The sequence below is a fragment of the Phaethon aethereus genome (assembly GCF_964289735.1).
Source record: "Phaethon aethereus genome assembly, chromosome: 1".
Classification (NCBI taxonomy): Eukaryota; Metazoa; Chordata; class Aves; order Phaethontiformes; family Phaethontidae; genus Phaethon; species Phaethon aethereus.
Genome location: NC_138575.1, coordinates 108482333 through 108504066, shown reverse-complemented (window position 1 = coordinate 108504066; position 21734 = coordinate 108482333). Strand labels below are relative to the sequence as shown.

At 39.6% G+C, this 21734-nt stretch overlaps 1 protein-coding gene across 1 annotated transcript in view; it reads left to right on the top strand.

Moving 5' to 3' along the window:
- ROBO2 (roundabout guidance receptor 2) overlaps nucleotides 1–7803 on the top strand; it is a gene marked incomplete at both ends in the record, with an annotated part of 481425 nt that extends 473622 nt beyond the window's left edge. The window contains 2 exons of the mRNA XM_082008177.1: nucleotides 2122–2322; nucleotides 7598–7803. Coding sequence (XP_081864303.1) covers nucleotides 2122–2322; nucleotides 7598–7803 — 407 coding nt within the window. The remainder of the gene's footprint in view (nucleotides 1–2121; nucleotides 2323–7597) is intronic.
- Between the last annotated feature and the right edge of the window lie 13931 nt (nucleotides 7804–21734).

Sequence of the window (21734 nt, the reverse complement as noted above, 5' to 3'; positions counted from 1 at the left end):
CTTTGCAGGCCTGGGGCCTGGGGCACTGTTTTGAGTGTTTAATAAATGTGAGCCCATTCTAAGGACTTGAGACAACTACCTTTCATGTGCTAGAATGTTGTGAAAAACTTAGCCTTTATTTTATGTCACAATCGCTTATTTTATGGATTGCATTTATTTCTGAGGGCACAACAGATAATTTAACACACCATATGTTCTATAATGATAATGCACTTTATATTTATTCATTTTTTTTTTTTCTTAATATTTCATTGAACACGAAGGAGGCCTTATCCTGAGTCCACAAACTAGAAAAACAAATCAATTGACCATATATGTCATCTCCAAACTCTTTTGCAATGCTAGTGACTTTTCTTTCTATCCTTTAAAAATGTATCCAGCTTTCTGCTAAACTGATTTATGTTGCTTGCTTTATTGCTGCCTTAATGCAAGCTGTTCCATATTTTAGCCAGCCTTTGGAAACCAGGTTTGCATCTGATTCTATTGTTAGGGCTCGATATAAAGAACAGGTAACATAATTTAGGAGGCTATGGCTGTTAAATGCCGTTTTACTACGCCTTTTAAGCAATTCTTTATATTTCGGCAAGGGCAGCACACAGTCGTATCACAAAACACTGATAATGCCCTCACGTCCTGCGGCGTGAATGTTCCGGTCCCTTGGGCAGGGTGGGAGTGAGATACTTTGGCAGAGGAAGAAGTCAGCAGCGGATTTACCTTACAAACGGGTTCCGTTCAATAGCAGGTTGCATGGGGAATTCCCATGTCCTACTCACTGGTGGCAGTAGGCACAAAGAGCGAAATCCTGGGTTTCTTTCACAAATTTATTCTCATTTAGCATTTCCCCAAGTTAATTGTGCCTCTCCTGCAGCCTTTGCAAAGGCTTCAAAATTGTGAATAAAAGCATTTTTATCTCCTCTTTCTTTCCAACCATCCCCACCTACTTTTCCTTCTGTGTTCCTGCCCGCTGTCAAAGAAAGTCTGTTTCTCTTCATCAGATTGTTTAAGAGTGACGACAATGGGAAAAGCAAAATAAAAACCAATTAACCAAAATAAAAAGAAAAAAAAACCCTTTCAGCCCAGATTCACTTTAAAAAATGTAAGATTCAAGGAGGAGATGTCCCACTGACTTCAGCAGGGGCAATTCCTTGTTTGAGATTAAGCATATATACTCATATTCTTTCTTGAATCAAACTATATTTACCAAGGTCTCTTTCTTCAGCTTGAGACAGCAGAGGTGGATCATGCACAGCAAAGAAATAAACTAGTGCTTCTACTTTGGTGTTAAATCACTGCTGTTGTTTTGCTTCTTAGGCTAGCATTATTACAACAATGTCTCCTGGAAACTCTAATCAGATGTGATGTCTTGTTTTACTTCATGCTATATGAAGACATATAGTCCTGTGCTTTATTGGTACTAATCCTGCTCTCGCAAGCAGTTCATTATCACAGGTCTTCACAAAGGAAGAGGCCAAGTGAGCAAAAGTAAGCCTTTTGCTCATAATGGAACATGAAACAAGCTGCAGGAAGATTTACTCACCCCAAATAATACAACTACTAATAATATGTATAGTATAATATAATATTTTCCAATGTAATTCACAACCAGTTAAAAAAATCTTCAGTGTACTTTGCATCGTTAGAAATTACTGAGCTTGTGGAAGCTAATTAAATTAGCTGATATTGTAGTTCTTTCTCTAAATTGATTGAGGTAATGTTACCATAATTTAAGCTAAAGAAAAGGAAAAAGCACATTCATGTAGGCTTGAAGCAAAAATCTAATCATAGCTACATTGTTTTGGAAATTGTATGTGCATCTATTTTTATTAAAGTATCTATGATTCATGATCTATTAATTCATAATGAATCTAGACTTTTTATAATTAATACAAACTAACTTGTGAGTTTACATGAAAGCAAGATTAAAGTCGTGCTGGTTTCTCTGCCTGTGGGGTACAACACTGATTGCCTGTTTTCTTAGGTAAAGTTGCCATGCTATAAAGCAAGACAAAAGACAGATATCTGAGGGCAGGAATGAATATGATGTCCACATAAGAATAGCTTGATTATTCCTATTTATAGGAATTTATTTGGTATTTGTTTTGTTTTGTTTTGCTTTTCTAGAAGAGGCACTCGTACCATATAGTAAACCCAACTTCCCATCCCCTGGTGGCCACAGCTCTTCAGGAACAGCTTCTTCTAAAGGATCGACCGGACCTAGAAAAGGTGAAGTCTTGCGAGGAGGTCACCAACGCAATGCCAGTGACCTTCTCGATGTAGGCTATGTGGGATCAAACAGTCAAGGACAGTTTACTGGTGAATTATGTAAGTTCATCTCTAGCTACAGTTCAAACTCTCAAATAGACAAAAAGAGAAAAAATATAAATCTGTTGTGAAGACAGGAGGAAGTGGAGTGTGATAATCAGATTAAATTTTACCCAGGTCTTTTTGCATTCTGAGGTGTTTTGCCTGTGACGACAAACAAATGAAGTTCTGTTCTTTGGTTTGGACCAGTTCCAAATCTGTGTAAGCCACACCAACATTATCTGCATAGTGCATCTTTCAGTGTGTAATACTAGCGAAACTCTGGGAAAACTGAAACGAAATTCTAGTAGTTTAGAATTTTCTTGGCAAAGTGTGGCGAGGCTTGTCTTGGAAGTGCCATTGGCAGTTTTTCTCAGAGGAGTGAATGAAAAGGGTGCTGAATTTTTGGGGCATGATGGCAAGCTTGTGATACCTTCTCCTTAACTTTTTGTTGCTTGATGAGCAGTGTTCTGCTCTTTTTGACCTTAGATGGAGGTCTTCTTTTTTCAGCCATGTAGCCCAGTTTTTCAGCTATATATCCCAACTCTTTCCTCAAATTCCCAGACCAGGGGAATTATTTTCCAAGCATTTTTCTATCATCACTCAATATCTGTTAAACCTTGTATAAAACCACATTAATGCTGTGTACATGATGGTAGTACTAGATGACAAAAGGTTTGACTTTGTTGTTTGAAGTAGCACATCGACATCCCGGCTAGGTCAGGCATACTGATATATTTACTAGTAAAAGCAATGTAGCTGTTGGCATTTCTGCCTCCTATTTACTGCAGTCAAACCCTCAATACCACCCAACAGCTACTGCCCAGTAGCTTGTAAGAGAGCTAATGGTGGTCTGCAAACCCTGAAATCTCAGATATGGTGTTGGTAAGTGCTGAATTTTAGCATCCATCACTTTTCAACTTAGAAGAAATTGTCTTCCCCCAACCTATGGAACATTCATCCTGTGCTACAGTAATATTTGCCATAGGCTTTGTTTTGTGTTTTTTTCTCCTTATTACAACCTCTCTCTCTTTCTTTCTCTCTATAGAGTAGTTGAGAAGACACATTGCAAGCTGCTCTGATGGACCATCAGGTCTGAACTCATGGAAGTGATGACACTAAACAGTGCAATGAACATTTTCTTTATTTATGTACTATTAAAAGAACTGTAAATGCAATGTAAAGACACACAGCCACATATCCCACAGATACTTGTGTTCTTCTCTTTAATACACCATCCACCTTAAACTATTCCTTGTCAGGAGTATATAAAAAAGAAAGAAAAAAAAATCACCCTCCAGGATGAAAAGGATTTCCTTCTGTATATAATTTCTTTTGTTGCATTGCTATGCAAGCTCACCTTCTTTTTAGCTATGTTCATATTCATGTCTGTTTTTATTGGTCTGTTGTACTATATGTGAATTAATAGGCTGTGGTGCCATATATTAACTTTTAATTGTGTAACTTTTATGTTTAAAGTTTGCACTGCAATTTTATTTGGTGATAAGCACAAAACCCTACTCCTCATGACATGAAGAAAAAAGAGACTGAATGTGTGAAGGTTTACGTACCGTAAGCTACTTTGGATAATGCTGGATGTAAAGGAGTATGTTAGGTGGTTTTCCACTGGGGTGTAGAAATGAGAACGTGACAGGCAAAACTGATGTCAGTGAAGACATTAGAGAAAGATTCAAATCTTTTAAAAGCAAGTGACATAGTTGCTCTTTGTTTTAAGAAGGGGTCAGAAGTTGGAAGTGTGAGATTAAAGAGCGACTATGGAAAGTAAAGGTAACATGAGATGGCCTAGACCCTTTCGCTAGAATGATGCCCTTAGTATCTGTTTTTAGCCATCCCATGCCACTAAGTAAAGGGGAAGAAAAACCAACCTTGCTACAAACAAAAGAACTTAAGGTGTTTCACTAAAGCTGTTTTTATATTGCAGTTTTAAAAGAATTATTACCATTAATTTCTCCAACCCAAAATATAAGACAGAGATTTCCCAGGAGAAACAAACAATATAAACTCAAGGAATACCTTGAGTAAGTAAGCAGTTAAGGATGCAATTTATTAGTAAGACATATTGAGGCTGCTTCCAAAAAATTTGAAATATCAGAGTATCGTATGTCATCTTTCCAGTACGTGTATGGTACAATAGAGGATAGAGCTGCACCACTGAAATTCATGACATTAATTGTTTTGATGCAGTCTAAACAAACCTTTCTCTGCTGTTACCTGAAGGAGCTGAACCTGGATCCACTAAATTTGTGGTATAATGTTTAGTGTTTGGAAGGAAAGTAATGGTCAAATTATTTTCAGCTTGCATTAAGTACATTTCTGGCAATACAATGCACTCAGAAAGTTGGATATAAGCAAAGAAAATCTTTGACCTGTGTTTTAGTGAGTGGCTTCAAACCCTACTATGATGAGGAAATTGCGCATGTTTATACACTTTTTGAATAAACCAAACTCTGTAAGTGGACATTAATGACAGCATCCTGTCTCTTCATTAGTTTTCATGACTTTGTCCAAATCTTCTGTACCTCTCAAATCTCAGTGAGTAAATTGTCAAACTATTCTTAGAATATTGTATGTGGATAGCCCACTTATTTGATGCTTAATTTAAATATTGCATCCTGCAGCTTATTTCTGTTAGTTATCTGACCATGAACACAAGTTTCCATTTGAATATCCTTTTCGTATAACCAGTCTATGTTGTTTTATATATTGCCTTGGAGCTCACCAGTATTAAGAACACTTTTAGTAATGGCAGAATTTTAGAAAAGTAAATTACAATGCTAAATATATGTTGCTTTTCATTTCATTAACTTGTTCCATGATAAGATAAAACACTACAGACATCAACTGTAACTCAGCACTATTGAATATTAAAAAAATGATAGTTAACTTCGTTAAGGTCAAGACTGTTATTTAGCAGGTTACAAACCAAAAAAGTTGAGGAAAAAAATGTATGCATTTGTTTATATATGTGACCAATGAATATATGTAACTTTCCTGCTTGTTAAACCATTATAGTTAAAACCATTACTTAAAAAATGTGCAAAAATGTTCAAGCAAGATAAAGAAGGCATCATATTTACATATGTATGTTTTTTATTTTGGCATTATCATATGAAGAGACTATTCAGGGTACAATTCAAATTTAATTCTGTGAAAAATGTCTAGGTCAGTCACCAGTTGATTTTTTTTCCATTTAATTCTAAAGCTTGTGCTGAGCTTTGGTGGAACACCTTACTCACTACACTCTGTTCAAAATTCAGTATCATTAGACTTTGATAAAGCCATCCCAATTACTTTCAAATACGTGTTTTATCTCTTCCACTGGAAAGTAAATGTATGTCAGTATTAAAACTGTGCAGTACCATGATATTCACTAACTTGTCCATCTGCTTCTGTACATTTTTGTTCATTAATAATTTGCTTACAATATTACATAAGGTGTTGTTGTGTATCGCAAAGTGTCTCCATTATCTTACAGGTGATGTCTCTTCTTTTTCTTTCTCTCTCTCTTTTCTATACAGTGTACTTCCAATGAACCACAGTACATATTTTTTAAAATGCCATTTAATTTACTATTTTGAAAGAAGTATTCTTCTTTTTTTTAAAAAATTGAAAACATTTATTGTGAATAATGTGTTTAAAGAAAAGGGATGTTGTGGCAGCACTTAGAATTGTTTTTTAATTTGTTTTTTTAAAAAACTGTTTATTGGCTACAGTTTGTTCACGAAAAAGTATGACCTCTTAATGTGTTTCATTGGTATTGTTAGTGCAGCAAAGTTTAATTGGCATAAAAAGTTGGTTAATAGTACTGTTGAAGTGTGTATTGTATATTTACTGGGGAAAAAATAAAACATATTCACATTTCAAATCTATGTTAAAAGACCTTGAGTAAGGAGTCAATATGTGAAAACCCAAACTGGGAAAATCAGGCAATAATAACATAGACTGAGCTATAATCATCACTGTCCACTTACAGTAACAAGGAACATTTTATACACTGATTTTTGAACTAAGCTAACAGCTGTCTTATAAATAGGCCAGTGGTAAACATTGTCTGTCATAGGGGTTTCTGTTTAAGGTCCTGTCTATATTGGGAATAGATGTACCAATGTAATTACACTGATACAGCTATTCTAGTGATATATCCTCTGTTTGTAGACATCCTATCTCAACGTACAGTCAGGACCACAAGTGAACAGTTGCTTTGCTTAAAGCCCATAAAGTAGTGGACATGTAAAACCAGTGTTCAGTGGTTTTGGTCTTGGGGTTTTGTACTGGTGGAGCTACTGCCAACCCAGTAGAGAATATCCCCAGAACTCATAAATAGATGCTAGGCCAATTTTTCTCAATCTATACATTGACTATATGCTCAATTTTAAATACAGGAAGGCTGAAGGACCAACTAATAAATTGTTACATGTGCTTCAGTGGTGTATTGCTGTATGGGCAGCCATTTCAGTGATGCAAACAACAGACATCTCTTTTTTGTTATTTATTATTTCTTAAGTCCTTATCCAAGTCAGTAAACCTTTTGAGTAACTTTTGGTTGTCACCTGAAATACAACAGAAACACTGTTCCTTGGGGAAAATGCAAAAGGAAGACATGATTGTTTGAAAAAATAATACAGTGGCTTATGCTTCCCTCCACCTGTACGTTGCCAGCCAGGAGAAAAGGTGTGTACTAAGGCTGAGAAAGAATCCTCACAACCGACAGAGGAAAGGTAATCAGGTTGGAGGAGATGCCAGTAGTAAATTTTTCCTTTTTTTAAAAAATACAGGCAGCTCCTTTGGCTTTTCTACAATTTATGCAGTTTGTTTTTTTTATGATTAATGGCCATGTGGAAATTTAGCAGGGGAACTAGAAGGAAAAAAAGTTAGCCTTCTTTTATAAAGATTGGGGGAACTTCTTTGCTGAGGGGAGGATTTTTTAATTTCATTTTTATTTTTTTAACAGATGTTTTGTTCCGTCTATCGGGAACACGTTAGCTAAAAATAAATTATATTTGAAAACCATGTGGGCAATGGACAATTCATTTAGGAGGTACATTCAAACAGCAGGAGAGTTGGCAAAGAATAATACTAAAAAAGGAACACATACATTGCCTTAGAATCAGTCAAGTCCACTGCAGTTTCACATGTAATTCCGAACTGTTGATAATACGTAAAAGCTTCATTGCTTTTGGGTTCCATACCAAAATAAATGACCCAAAGTCTGTAGGACGCCTCGATCCTTGGGCCACTAAATCTGGTGCTTTACATGTGTCGTTGGTCTAACCAGTGGGTCTGGAGTATGCCCAGGGTGCACGAGCCCCCGGCCCCGGCCGTTGGCAGCCCAGCAACCTCCAGCTGGGAAGCAGAGGTGGCTGCGGGCTCGGGGGGCTTCAGTGGATGCCTTCGCCGGGCACTTTGTCGGGCACCACGTATGTGGAGGCAGGATGCTTTGCCCAGGATGGAGGTTTTCAAGGCAGGGGAGGTCTCCGGTGAGTTAGGCATTGTGGTGGTTCACATTGGGACCACTTAGTCAGGCGAGTCACGGGTTTTGGGACTACCCTCCCCAGTCCGTGTCTCGGTGGTGTCCTGCTGTGGTCTGTGTGCTTGCTGCTGTTGTCCCCTGGATCTGGGGTGCCTGGCACGGGGGGTGCAAGACAAGAAGAGGCGCGGTGGTGCTGGGGGGCACGTCATGCCCTGCATGCATTGAGTAGCTGATTAGTTAAGAGGGAACCAGGGAACGCAGTAGAGCGGTGGTCCTGAACATCTGCTCTGCTGTTTCTAGCTCGTTCCCTGCTTCTGCTTCAGACTGACCTCTTGCCCTGCCAACCGCTCTTCCACCCAAAATAACAGGTATGACTTAGAGACATCTCTTGGGACACAGAGGAGATGTAGGGCCACCCCTACGTGCTGTGAATGCGGGCTGGGGATTTGGGGGGAGCTAGCTCTGAGCTCTGGTGTTGGCGTGAGGACTAGATTGGTCTCTAGCCTGCTCTTGTTTAACTGTGTAGTTATGGCCAGGAAGACCCCAGCAGCACACCTCAGCATTGCAGCATCTCTTCTGGCATCTCTTAGACCATCCTGAGTTTGATGCTGGCTTCTGACCGCGTCCTGAGGACTGAAGTGGCTTATGCTGACATTTAGGCAAGTGAGGTTGCAGCAGAATGAAAAAAAAAAACAACCCACCCCAAAAGAACAAACCTATCACTTAAACACAAACTCTTAAAACAACCCTCAAAAATCCTAGGGAAAAAAAGCATAATCCTAGAAAAAAAAAAAGCATTTCAGATGTACATGTTTGGGGATGTGTATTTTTTTCCCTTGTCTTGGTATTTTGTCTTAACTACCGTTGAAACAATCTATTTATCTTTTCAGAGCTGCTACACTCTCCCCCCCCTCCAGTACATACCTTTCAGCTGTAAAGAAGTTACGATAGAGAATAATTACATTTGTGTAGTTTGTGTGTTGTAACTTTCAACAACAAGGTGCGCAGTTGCATTCAGTTCAATTGATCAAAGCCAGGTGGGGATGAAATGTTTGTGGGGTTTTTTTTCTAAAAAGGCCTGCTACTATTTGTGCTGATATTTGTTCCCCATTTATGCTGATGAGTGCATCTTTTGCCTTCAAGGATGCCATTAGTAATTCTCGTTTGTGTTCAAAAGCAGGAATCCATTGTGCAGCACTTGGAGAGCCACTCGGATGCAGGTAAAGAACATAACAGCTTGAGCAAGTGCTAATTAGAACCAATTAAACTTAATTGACCTCCTTTGGCAGTAAAATGTGTAATAGAACTTGCTCTGTCCTTGCAAAATGGAGATCTTGCCTCTGAGCATGAGAGTGAAGCATGGTTTCGTGTATCAGCCTGTAGTAATTATGTGGGTATAACAACCAGGAAGCCACTTGCTCCAATTTGTTCTAATAACTGAGCTCTACTGTATCAGGGCAGTGCAATAAAAGTGAGATTTCTGCTTCAGTCTATTTAAAAACCTAATTTTTACAGAGCAAATGAGCATCCCAAGATACCAATACTAATTTCTAGGAATGAGTTGGCAGAAAAATACAGAGTCCCTTTCATAGGTAAGTAATGGCATGAGCATAAAAAAAGGGCAGCTTTATGCCTGCAAGTTGGAAATGGCTCTGAGGCGCAGAGGCTGCGTCTATCCTGAGTAGTAGGTATAAGCTCCGGTGCGCCTGGATCGGTGCCTTCTCCGGGTGAATGATCTGCCTACAGTCCAGCATGGCTCCCCGCTGCACCTTGCGACGAGGTTGCCTTCTGCAGTTTTCTGCTCGAAAAGGGGCACTGGCATCCCTCCATCTGAGGTTGGCGGTGCCTTGGGACTTGGGCACAGAAAGGGTGTGCGCACCACTACCATGGGCACCAACGTGGACGTAGTCAGAGGTATCCAAATTAAAGGAGGGAGAGAAAGAGGAGGGGGGAGAACGAAGGGTAAGAAATGTAAAATTGTATTAATTCAAAAGCGTCAATTCTGAGTGCTAAACTACACATCCCTGTGAAAAACTGAAAAGCCGTTCTTATTAGTGAAAAGGAATTGATCCAATTTCAATGACCATGCCTTGCTGACTTTTTCCTTAGGAGGAACTGAACACGACTGATTTTGCTGCTAACTTGGCCTTACTATTAACAGCAATAAAGGTGTTAGTCAGGTGGGGACTTTGATGTGACCAATAACATCACTCTCCCTTCAGGGAATGTTCATGTGCTGGCTTGTTAATGAATTTCTTTCCTAATGAGTATCATTAAAAACCTTTGATTAGCTATTTGTGTGAATGCCCTTCCTTTTTTCTCTTAAGCTGCTACTTGCACTAGTGGCAGAGGGATTTTGCCCTAGGCAGAAAGCATGCAGCTGTATTCCTTCATGAATACAAGTCTGAGGCTAAACCGCAATAGGGAAGAGAGGAAAAAAAATAAAGGGAAAAAAAAAAAGACCTCACAAATGAGTTGAAGTTCTTTTCTACACATGTACAACCTGAGCAGGGCACTAGCATTCCGATGAGAATGTCATTAGGGGAAATGAAGAGCAATAGGTAGTGATGGTGAAGCATGTAACAATAATTTACATACACCTCAAGTGCCAACAGGCAAAGAAACAAATAAAGCTATAACCTGGGGAAAGGCAATGCCAGAGAATAAATGGACCGCAACAAGCAAACAAAAAATGCCATGTCATAAAATGTAGCAAAAAGCCTGGAAAACAAAATTAAAAACAAAACAAGGCATTTCACATCCCAGGCCACTTAATGAGATATTGATGGCATAGAAATTGCCTACTCCTATGCAAGACAAAAGGAAGACTGAGAAAAACAAAAACAATTAGGAAACAGATTTGGCTATCTAAGGTTTAATAGAAAGAGATGTGGCATAGCAGAGCACAATTAATCATCAATTGCCTGAAACACTTTCTTCTCCTGCGCTACTGCAGATCTGTCTCCCCGGCTTCCAATCTTAAAATGACAGACACCCGATCCAGTTTGTATTTAAAATAAATCTCTCTCTGCCGTTCCTTCCCCCATCCCCCAAATCTCCTGGTGAATTGCAGATTCTGATAAACAAACCTTTTGCATTTACTCTGGTGTCACAGTCTTCAAACTAGCTTCAGCCTACCCACCCCCTTCCTCCTGCTCTGCGTAGGCTTCATCTACATATTTTCTACCTTGTTGTTAGGCACATAATGAGGCTTTTCTATTTTTGTCCTTCTTTGCCCAGAAAGCTGTCTTAGACATGTCACACTCAGGCATTTATACAAGTTCACTTTTATGTTTGATCTATGCGGAATAGGAGGTTTAAGTTTAAACTAGGTCATTGGGTGCCTTTAGAGCATTTGTAAGTAAGGGAGAGCCATTGCTGGGTCTTGGTTTGAGTGTTTCAGCCCTGTACACAGAGCCTGAGAAACTCAGGGTGAATCCTCGCAGAAGGATTACGGCCGTGTGTCACGACTTGTGTCTCCTGTGCCATACGTGATTCTCTGCATCAATGTGCACGTATTAATAGCAGCACAGGAATGTACCTTAAAACGTCTGAAATAGTAAGTAACTGTAAATAGTGACAACCTGAAAGTAAATCTTGGGTCTGGTGAAAGCTGTGGTAAGGCTTTAGCCTTAAGGTATTAGTTTCCAGGGTAATCTCTGCAGTGCAGTAGCAGAGTTTGGCCCGTCAAAGGACTGCCTTTCTATTCTGCGTACCCTACAGCCCTGGGACATTCAAACACATTATGATTTTCTGTATATGAATGTTTGTGTACATAAAAACCTGTTTCCAAACATGGGGCTTTGAATTTGCTTCTGTTGTAGTCCATACGTGCTTTTGGATCTTTTGGGAGTTAACCAAATCCCAAGTGTTTTCACAAGCACCTATCGCTAATTAAGAATATTCAAAGAACAACCCTTTCCATATTTGCGTATCTTTACTGTCTCATGCAGGCCCATGAAAGAGGAAAGATACCAATTTCAGCTTTTGGTTGCCGATACGTTACAATTCTGATTTCATTGAGGGATTTAGGAGGCATGACTTTCACAGAAACTGATGTCAATTAGTTAATTGGAAACTAATGGTAAAAGTACTAGACCTCTGAGATTTGGTAAGTACCCTTGTACTTTAGCTGAGGGTAAAACCTTTCAGTACTTGTGCAGCTACTTTTTCTTTAATTAATTGGATCACAGAATTACAGCATTTTATACTATTCCCATTAGAGCTGTCTGGATGAAGAAACTTCACTTTGAAACGGAGTTGCTCTGATCAGAAACTCCTGCTTGGGCCAATATATGGACTTTTGTGGGACAAGTAAATCTTACATGCCTTTCTAGTAATAGCAGCACTGTTGCAAAAATAAAGTCAGCAAAAGCCAAGTAAACTCGATGTCCTTTAGTGAGCACTTGACTTTTCCTCTACTTCAGTCTCTGTTTGGCATAAGCCAGGAAATGCTTGGTGCAGGGACGTCTTTGTGCCTGCTAGCATCCCTGGCACCTCTCCCCTCACCGGTCACATGCAGAGCTGGAGCAGCTACAGGAGTGGAGGGTGAGGAGCAGACAAGGAAAGGGAGGGGAGAATAAGAAGACATACAGAATTTCAGCAATGGTTTTCAGGACAAAAAACAATTCTTTTACTTTTTTTCAAGCCAGTTCAGTAGCGCATTGTGGATCAGGTGCACAGAAATACTCCTTTTGCCCACTGTCCATTTCTTTCTTTAGATTTGGATAAATGTAAATAGCTGTCTTGGAAAAGCACTTTTCAGAAAAAACCCCCAGCGTTAACTACCAGAACAACGTGGGGCTGTCCTCAATGCAGGCCTCTGACCATCAATATTAGGATGCGTCAGTAAATTGATTATCGTTCGTACACTATTCCTAGTGCTGACAATAATAATGACAGAATGCTCTTCATTGGTCCCAGGGAACAAAAATGAGACATAAAATTCTCCCTTTTTTTTTTTTTATGGTGAACAGTTACTTTTTTTTTCCCAAGCACTCAATATTATTAGAGTAGTCTTCAGGGTGTTCTGAAGCATCTTATGCTCTTCACTTTCTTAAATCCATTTATTAAATTGAATGTTGTTGAGCATGAGGCTGACATTTGGTGATTCTCACGCAGTTTCTAAGAGCTGCAGGGTGCTCGTTTTTGGAAGCAGTTTTATGATGCTACAAAATGTCTTCTCTGCTTTTGCTGGCACATATCATACCATATAGCTGAAGCAGAGCTGTTCAAGACAGCATGTCTCTATTTAACAGACCATTGTTTGTCATCGAACTGATATTCTTGGAGTTTTTTCAGCTATAGCATTGTTGCCAATGGTTAAAATTTCAAAGCTTCATAAATGACTGTGCACAGGAAGATTAATCCAGCTGGCAAACTTTCTACTTTTAAGATTTTTGTAAAAGTCATTAACAGGGGAGCCAATAATTTTCATTCTCTGATGAAGTCTTCATTATGGAGCATCTGAAACCTTGTTATAATGTGAATGACTTTGACATTATATCTGCTGTTATGTGCTTGCACTTCTAATAGCACTCATACAATGGGAATTGAGCATCACAAAGAGCCTCTGAAAATACAGTAACTTAATTTTCCTCTGCATTCATACGGTGTACGGGTTTTGTAAGGGTCTCTCATGTTATTTACAATGCCTTTGTTTGTCAGATTCTTCTTATTTTAATTCCCTGGTATATAAAACCTGGCGAATGTCAACGGTTGTAACTATCAGCTTTCAATAAACACAATCTACAGGGACGTGAGTTGTGTAGGACATGAAAAGAGTAGGTCACTCCATAATGAGCAACTGCAAAGGGAGGACAAGTTAGCTCAAAACACTTTCTGTGTTTGTCAGATTTAATTTGAGGTTTTGACTGTGCACAGATTCAGAAACGCTTGTCACAGGTGGTCAAGACATGCTAGGAAGAACTACAGTGAATAATAAGGCTATTGCACTATAATGGTATCATAACACCTGAGGCAGCCATGGTAGCCGTTGTTTCATCATTCTTCAGCATTGATTTTATTATTCTGAAATGAAATTATTACAACTTTGACCTGCTAGTGGATTCTGTGATATTGAGGAAACACTAATAAGATATTTGTTTGTCTCTGCTCCTCTTCTTTCTTTTGCCTTCTTCCTGCCCTGCAATAGACTCAGGTTTATCTTACTCAAGATGTAGCTAATTATCAGCATAACCCTGCTGATAAAGCACTCCTGGATGGCTGCACTGGGGAAAAAAAAAAACAAACCAAAAAAAAACCCCAATTGGCCAATGCTGTTAAAAGAAATCAGATTTCCTTTTTCTCTTTATAGAACTTTTGTCAATCTTCACAGCTCTACAGAAAGAAATGTCTTATTCAGAAAAAGAAATTAAGGTTTCCTTAAGAGAAACAGTTTGACAGAGGCATAAACTCATTGCCAGACAGGACCTGATCCTTATCCTTTCATACACATTAAGCACCATCTTACTCACAGCAGTCCCAAACAAGAGGTGGTGTTACTCAGAGTACAACATCTATCCCATGCTGGTCATACAAGCAACTTGGATCTTCCTTATTCATGTCATTCATTTCTCACACTGCTACCCTTAAATTTCTTATGTCCTACAGTCTGAACTCTAACATTTGTAATGTAACCTTATTTTAGTACTAGCTTCACTGTTCTTAATTTTCTTATCCTCAGTTTTCCTTCATTTTTTTCTTAAAGAGATGATTTTGTTCTTTGATCCCCTTCTACAGATTGTATGCAATTTCTTTGCTGTTTGGATAACAGAAATCAGAGCCTAAGTATTCCCCCTGCATGAGTGGAAGCACTTACACATTGCCCACACTTATGTACATATTAAGACAGCTGTTGCCACTTTTACAGGCATATCTTGGGTATGTATTCAGATGTTCCTTCCTTTGGTACCTTGTGTGATATGAAATAACCTGACCAAATAAAATTTTAACTTTGAGAAGGTTTTTCACATCTCCTAGGCAAGCCTAGCTCCCTCTGTGATGTGTTATATTTACTAAAGTGTGATGCAGCTTTGAAGAGTTTCATATTTTCTCTTCCAACATTTTCCTTCAACTGCAAAAGTTATCGATGCTGATTATATCTGGAAATTCAATAAACAACTTCAGCCCCTCTAAGCTTGCATCTGCGTAGCCAGCTAGTGATTTGGAATGGCTTCAGTTCAACACACCTAGTTAGGGAGAGACAGAACGTAGCCGGCATCCTCACTTGGCTAGGGTCATAAATCATCATACAACCTGGCATTGACAAATTGGTCTTGGCCTAGAGCATCCCAGAGCTTTGTGAGAAACCTGGCCAGGGTAGGGCTAAAACATTAATAGCAGGCATCCTAGGATATGCTTTCAAACTTTTGGATGGAGGAGGATATGTAAACAATATGTTTTGTGGGCAAATTTCCAGGAAAATCTATTGAAATTTTTAATTTGTCTTAAATTACTTTTCCTGGAATTTTCTTTCAGTTCAGTTGCTATCTTTCTTGACCAAACGAGCGTGAGCAAGGTGGATCTAGGATGATAATCAGGCTCATCTGTCAGCGGTGATATGAGAAAAATAGCAGGCCAGTTGCAATTTAGTTCACAAAACATTGCTGTTAAAGGGTAGCTAGTTCATCAAACTTTGCTGAAAATGATGAGGCTTTCTGGTGGTAATTTAGACTAGTAGTTGGAAAACAGTTCTAATCGGACTCCAAGGCTGAGTGGCTGTCATATACGGTAAAACTCCACAGAGACTGAAAATAGGCTGACAATTAATGAGCTTCTAATTTCAAGAATGATATCTATCTCTTGAATATGTCTCTTTTTTTCTCAGAGGTTTTCCCCTTATCCTTTCTCTCCCCTTCCCCAGTCTTACCCTTTCCTTTATAGAAATTCCTTATCTAATAAGCAGTCACTCAAGTACTTTTCTGTGTGTGTGCCTTTTTATATTATATTAAATATATTTAAATTATATTATATTATATGTATAATAGAGCTTAAACTGAATCGTATAAACAGGCATTTCGGTATCTTAATCTACCAGCCAGTGACTGGCACAGCTGGAAGAGTGGAGGGACAACGGCCCCAGTAAGTTATTCTGTTATTCTGTGAAAAAATAGCATCAACTTGTACACAATAACACATTTCTTACTAATTAGTGTCAAGGAAATGCTGCTATCAGAACATTTTAATGTTTCCATTAGCTGCTAATCTTTGCCTTTTCACTTTAGCTTTTCCTCAGATTCCTTACTCCACCATCCTGTCTTTTCTTCTATCGCCATTTTTCCTTCTTTTTCCAACACGTCTTTCTGCTTTTCCCATTCTGCCTCCTCACTAATGCCCCTTTTCTGCTTTGTCTAGGATTTCCAACTCTCATGCTACTCTCCAACACCAGTCTTTCCACCGTCTAATTTTCCAAGATCATTCATTCCTCCATCTGCATTGCTAATGTGAAATTCACTACTTTAAATATGTTGCTTTAATACGTGAATAGCTAAATCTCTAAGCATGCATATGGCAAACTAGATGCCTCCAGAAAAATGAGGAGAATCAAATTCACTTTTCTACTAAAGAGACTCACAGACCCGTTTTTGACTTGTAACGAAATGTTAAAGGACTTTCAACACCTGTATATAGGTGTATGACCATCAGAAAGGAATTGACAATTTGCTACAAATACACTAGCTCTTTAAGAAGGTCTAGCAGAAAAACATCAATCCTTTTGAGGGTGGGGGCAGAGGAAGCCGACAATGCCTATTTCTTTTTTGTAATCTCCGTGGTGCTATTACAGAAAGATTTAGAACTGCTTACAGGCCTATTGGCTGGGTAGTGTAAGATGTGAGTACAGTAAAATATTATTCTTTTTCCTCATTAAAGTATTATGGGTCCACTTTGACATAAAATCCATAAAACATATGGATTTGGGGAACTCTGAATCATTAATAACACAATGGCGTGTTTGTGGAATAAATATAAGGGAAAGATGAAGTGGAAATTAAATGTAATTGAAAAGGAAGTGAGTTTTTACAAAGATAATATACCTTACCAGTATGGTTTAGTCTACCGGTTTAACAGTAAAAGAGAGCAGATTAGGATCATATTTTAATTCAGGTGATTCCAAGTGCAGCTGAAAGTGGTGTTCTCCTCGCCTGATATTTTTTTGAGAATCAGAAGGCAAAACACCCTCATTTTGGGGCACAGCTTTTATTTTGGCTGATGACCACGTGACAGTCAGGTCCCTGAGAGTACCATGGCCATGAGCAGGGCCACACAGGGAGTGGAGGTGTTACGGGGACAACCTACAGGGCTTTGGGTGTGCTGCTCTACATTACCTGCTCATTTGCCTCTCTTGGGGTGGGGGGAAGCCAGTCTGTGTCCTGTGCGATGCTGCGACGTCAAATGCCAGTTTTTGGTTTAGTTTTGTTTTGTTTTAATCCTACACCCTTGCTGAGGATTTGGAGAGTTGCTGTGGTTTGCCTGGAAAAAAAGCAGTTTCTGCAGGTCCCAGTCAAGTTCTTTGCTGTCTTTTGCCTCTATCTGTAAGGCTGGATATGGTGGAAATACCTCAAAGCAGATTCTCCGTTCCCTCTCATTGCTTGCAGAGAGGCAGCCAGGTTAAGCCTGTAGAACAAGGAGGGGAAGAAGGTATTGGCTTTTGGGGGGGTCTGGGAGGCAGCCAGGGCTTTAGAAACAAGGATACTCTGGATCTCCTTCTCTTTGTTGTGCCAGAGCTTCCCCCCCCCCCCCTTCCTGATTTTGTGGTTTTTGGATGATTTGCTGTAAACTCTAGAGACATTTCATCTTTTGATTTTCATTGGTTGGATGCTGAAAGGTAAGCCTCCTTCCTGGTGCAAAGATTAACAAAATAAATCTCAGTGTGGAGTTGCCATATTCTCATTTCCTCTTTTCCCGCGTGGGATTATGGTTTCTGTGTAGACTGGAACCACAAAATTGCACTGACAGCCTCTGGAGTGCTCTTGTCCATCCTAGCTAGGAATGTAGAGATTACACAAGGAAATCTCCATTTCCATGAAGTATTTAAATAATCTGCTAAAATTTTATATATATAAGTAGAGGGGTTTTTTTGGTCTGGCTGTTTTCTGGAGAGCTGCACTAGCTGAAGTTGAAGACTAGATGGATTTGTTGCTGACATTAGTTATGACAGCAATTCTCTCATTCCAACCCTTCTGAAAAACCCAAACACCTCTTCATATGTATGAATTGCAGACTACTTGGCAAGTGTTTTCTATTGACACTAAAGTAGTTCAATGACAGGTAAATTATTTCATAGTGTAGATTAAAGACTGGCAGCCTTGTATACGAGACTAGCAAAGTTGCAGAATTAGCCAGCTGATATTCACAGCATCTCTTACCAATAATGGAACATTAATCATCAAAATGGAGGGATCAGGGTTTTTCTGTAATGTGTAAAATCACATCTGGCATCATGCTTGTTTGGTTTGGAGCATCTCATGACCAAGCACAGACAAGTACACCAAATCACAAAGTTTGGTGTTGAGAACAAGGATTACGCTGGATCTGTCAAACTGATTTCAGTCAAGGTTATAGCATGAATTTATACCAAATCATGAAGATAAGTGAAAATGTGACATTACATTACTAAAAAAGCTGTATTATTTTTAAAATATTCATTGTTTAATGCATCTCAAGTCTGAATAATATAATATATGAATACACCAGCATTTTACAAAGATGCACAGGCAAATGGATAAAGTAAGCAATAAACACTGTTCCTCTCTGTTACTGTGTTGTCAAGATTATAATTAATGAAAGCATATTGAAAAGAGTCCTCACAACCTGAGTAAGATTTATATTTTGTCAAAGGAATGTTAATAGAAGCAGGTTTCATGAACCAATAAAGCAATCCATGGATGTGTGAATTATAGAATTACCTATTAAATGAAAAAATAAATGCCAGAGCTTTGGGGGACATTGTGTTTGGTGTCGTTGTCTGATAAATTTGTTTTAAAATGTAAAAGGATTAAAAATGATCATTACTTAGACTAGGATTAGTAATAAATAGGCAAAAGCTTTTTTGCTAAAGCCCTAGGTGAACAATGGCACTTGAAAATGAAACACTGGCAAAATGCCCGTCTCCTCTGGGAAAAGCCCAAAGAGCCAGCGGTTTCTCTTTGTAAGCAAACAGCCTACAGAACACAAGCGTCTTCCCGATGCATTAAGAGCATCTCAACAGGGCACACTTTTTGTGTGTTTTTCTGATTACTTGTTTAATCTTAAGTAATGGTTAAATTCACAGAGGCAAATACAGGGACGGTATGTTTTTTTCCATCTGCTCTTTGAGGGTCCTATGTTTACATCTAAACTCATTTTTCCCTCGTGTGTGTGTATGTGGTTTTGGTTTTTTAATTTCCTTTCCAAATGTGTCTCACAAGAATGAAAAGCCCAAAATGTGACCACAGACTTTAAGAACGGATTTTTCTCACACATGTTTTTAATTTTTTAAAATATATGTCTTACTGGAAGCAGACACATTCCAGCACGCACACACACACAGCGGAATTTTCCTACTGCAGTAGTTCTGGCACGAGATACTTGCACAGTTCCTCGTAATGATCTATCTGTGTGAATGGGGTGGGAGGGTTTCACACATCAAAATAAATGCAATGCCAAATTCAGCATTCATGTATGAAATGGGAAAAAACTGATCATCCTATGTTGTTTGGCAAAACATACCTTGGATTGTGACTTGCAGCCATAGTTCTAGGTTAGGTTTTTGTGCAGAGGTAAGTTTTCTAAAATCATGTATTTAATTCTTTATGGAAATGTCTAAAAGGCCATTTTATTCTCCCTCTTAAAAGAAAGACCAGTGACACCATAGCATGTATAAACATGGCAACAAGTTTCTAGAGTTCTCCCATATAGCGGTACGAACAACCCCTTTTCACCAGTATTTGTCAACGGCTTTTAAAACCCGTGTAATTAAAGGTGTCTGTCACACCCATCCTCCGTTATTTATTCCTGGTGCTGTTTAAAAGAAAAACACATTTGGGAGTTTAAAGACCAGGTCCAGGCTCCCGCCAGGAGCTGAAGACCAGAGGAAGGAGCCACCCGACCCTGTAGCTCCCGTTGCCCGCCCCACGCTGCAGGCCCACGAGGGCCTGAGGGGGCCGATCACACACATTTTTTGGCAGCCATGGGTAGCGTGCCATGCTAGGCTGTTGGGCCAGACTGACCTAGAAGCAGCAGCAGGAGCAGCTTGCTTCACCACCTCTGAGGGCTGTACGGCAGGAGGAGCTGGCTTAACGTAAGCCGTCGCCCTGGGGCGAGAACCGCTGGGTCGCTCTGCTCGGGCCAGGAGCAAGGCCTGGGGGGAAGGACTCCCACGACCACGGCAGCATGTGGTGGGGCTGCCACACAGGGTACATTGGTGGAAACCTGTGGTTCTTCTCGGAGCAGGATCTGGGATACAGAAGTGAGCTGTCTGGTTTCTTATGTGGAAATGTGAGCCAGAGTTTTCAAACTGGTTTGGCTTTTAAAAGAAAAATGTGGTTTTGTTTCCACCTCCTGCAGGATGCTGAGCACCTGCTTGTGCTGAAGAATCACCCATGAGAGTAACCAAAGAGGTCTTGCTTTAATGCTGAGGGTCTGGTTTGGGGAAAGGCTGTATTTATTTCGACAGAAAAAAGGCTCTTGGGAGGCTCATGCTTGCGACTTGCATACAAAAGAGGGGCTATGCTGCCCTGGTGTACGAATTGTCCCAGAGGCTTGTACTAGGGATCTGGATGGGGCATGTCGGCACTGGCAACTGCGTCCAGGACCAGCAATTCCCTGTCCTCGGGGTCAAGTGATGCAGAGCGGTTGTGTCTGCACCACACCGCACCGGCCTCCTGTAGAGCCTGCTGGCTGCTCCACTTGACTTCCCGTGGTATCCCCACAGTGCTGAAAAGTAATTATTTGTGGCAGGTTTCCTCCTCAGTTTAAAATATCTGAAGTAAAGTGGGAACCGTGCTGCACCATGGACGTCTCTATAGCATGAGACTGAGGTATGTCATGGGAGCTGCGGCATGTGCAAGAGAACAGAAGTGCTTGGGACAGTAACGAGGACGTGTGTTTGTTTCAGAGGGGATTTTGCTTGTATTGCTTAACCTTGAAATGGAACACAGTAGCAATATATTTAGATTATCCCTACAGCAAAAATAACAATTTAAAACCACTCTGAAGTCAAAATACGTCATTTTCTAAACTTGTGTTGACAGATGGGAGGCTGCGTTAACCTTCTGGCTGTGAGTGGGCCTCAGAGGAGCGTCCAGCAGCTCTGCATTAATAGACTGAACGCAAGAGTGCTTTGGTCACAATTGCTCTTGCTTCCCAAAATTGCTCCTATTTTAAGCCGCCAATTTACAAACTTCAAACACACTGACTTTTGTAATGGATACAGATACTCCCCAAACAGGTGATGTTTTCAAATAGGAGATCTCATCGAGTTTCTGGGCCCTATACACCTGGGTAACATCGACGGGTCAATGCATAATGACAGGTTTTGGATTAGCTCTAAATCTGAGTTTTACCCAGGAATAGCTTCTTTGTAGCTGGATGCTTAAGCTACCCCAAACCAAGGAACAAGCACAATTCTCTTTGCATTCCAGGAAACTAGTTGGATCTCTTTTTTTTTTGTGGCACATTTGTAGTTTCTGAGGAACAGTTCAGTGGGATGCTGCCATTATGCTCAAGGAAACAAATTTAGATTTTCCACATTCCTCTGGTCCTATGGATTAAGAGACATTTTTAACATATTTCCTATTGTTTCTGTTCAATTCAAACAGTTAGTTGGTTTTTGGTGGTTGGTTTTTTTTTAAATGGAACAGAGTAATTTCCATGTTTATATTCTATATTTTATAACTAATGCTTTTGGTGTTAAGTATGCATTCTGTGTGTGTTTTACATTGCCTGCCCCCAACACACACAC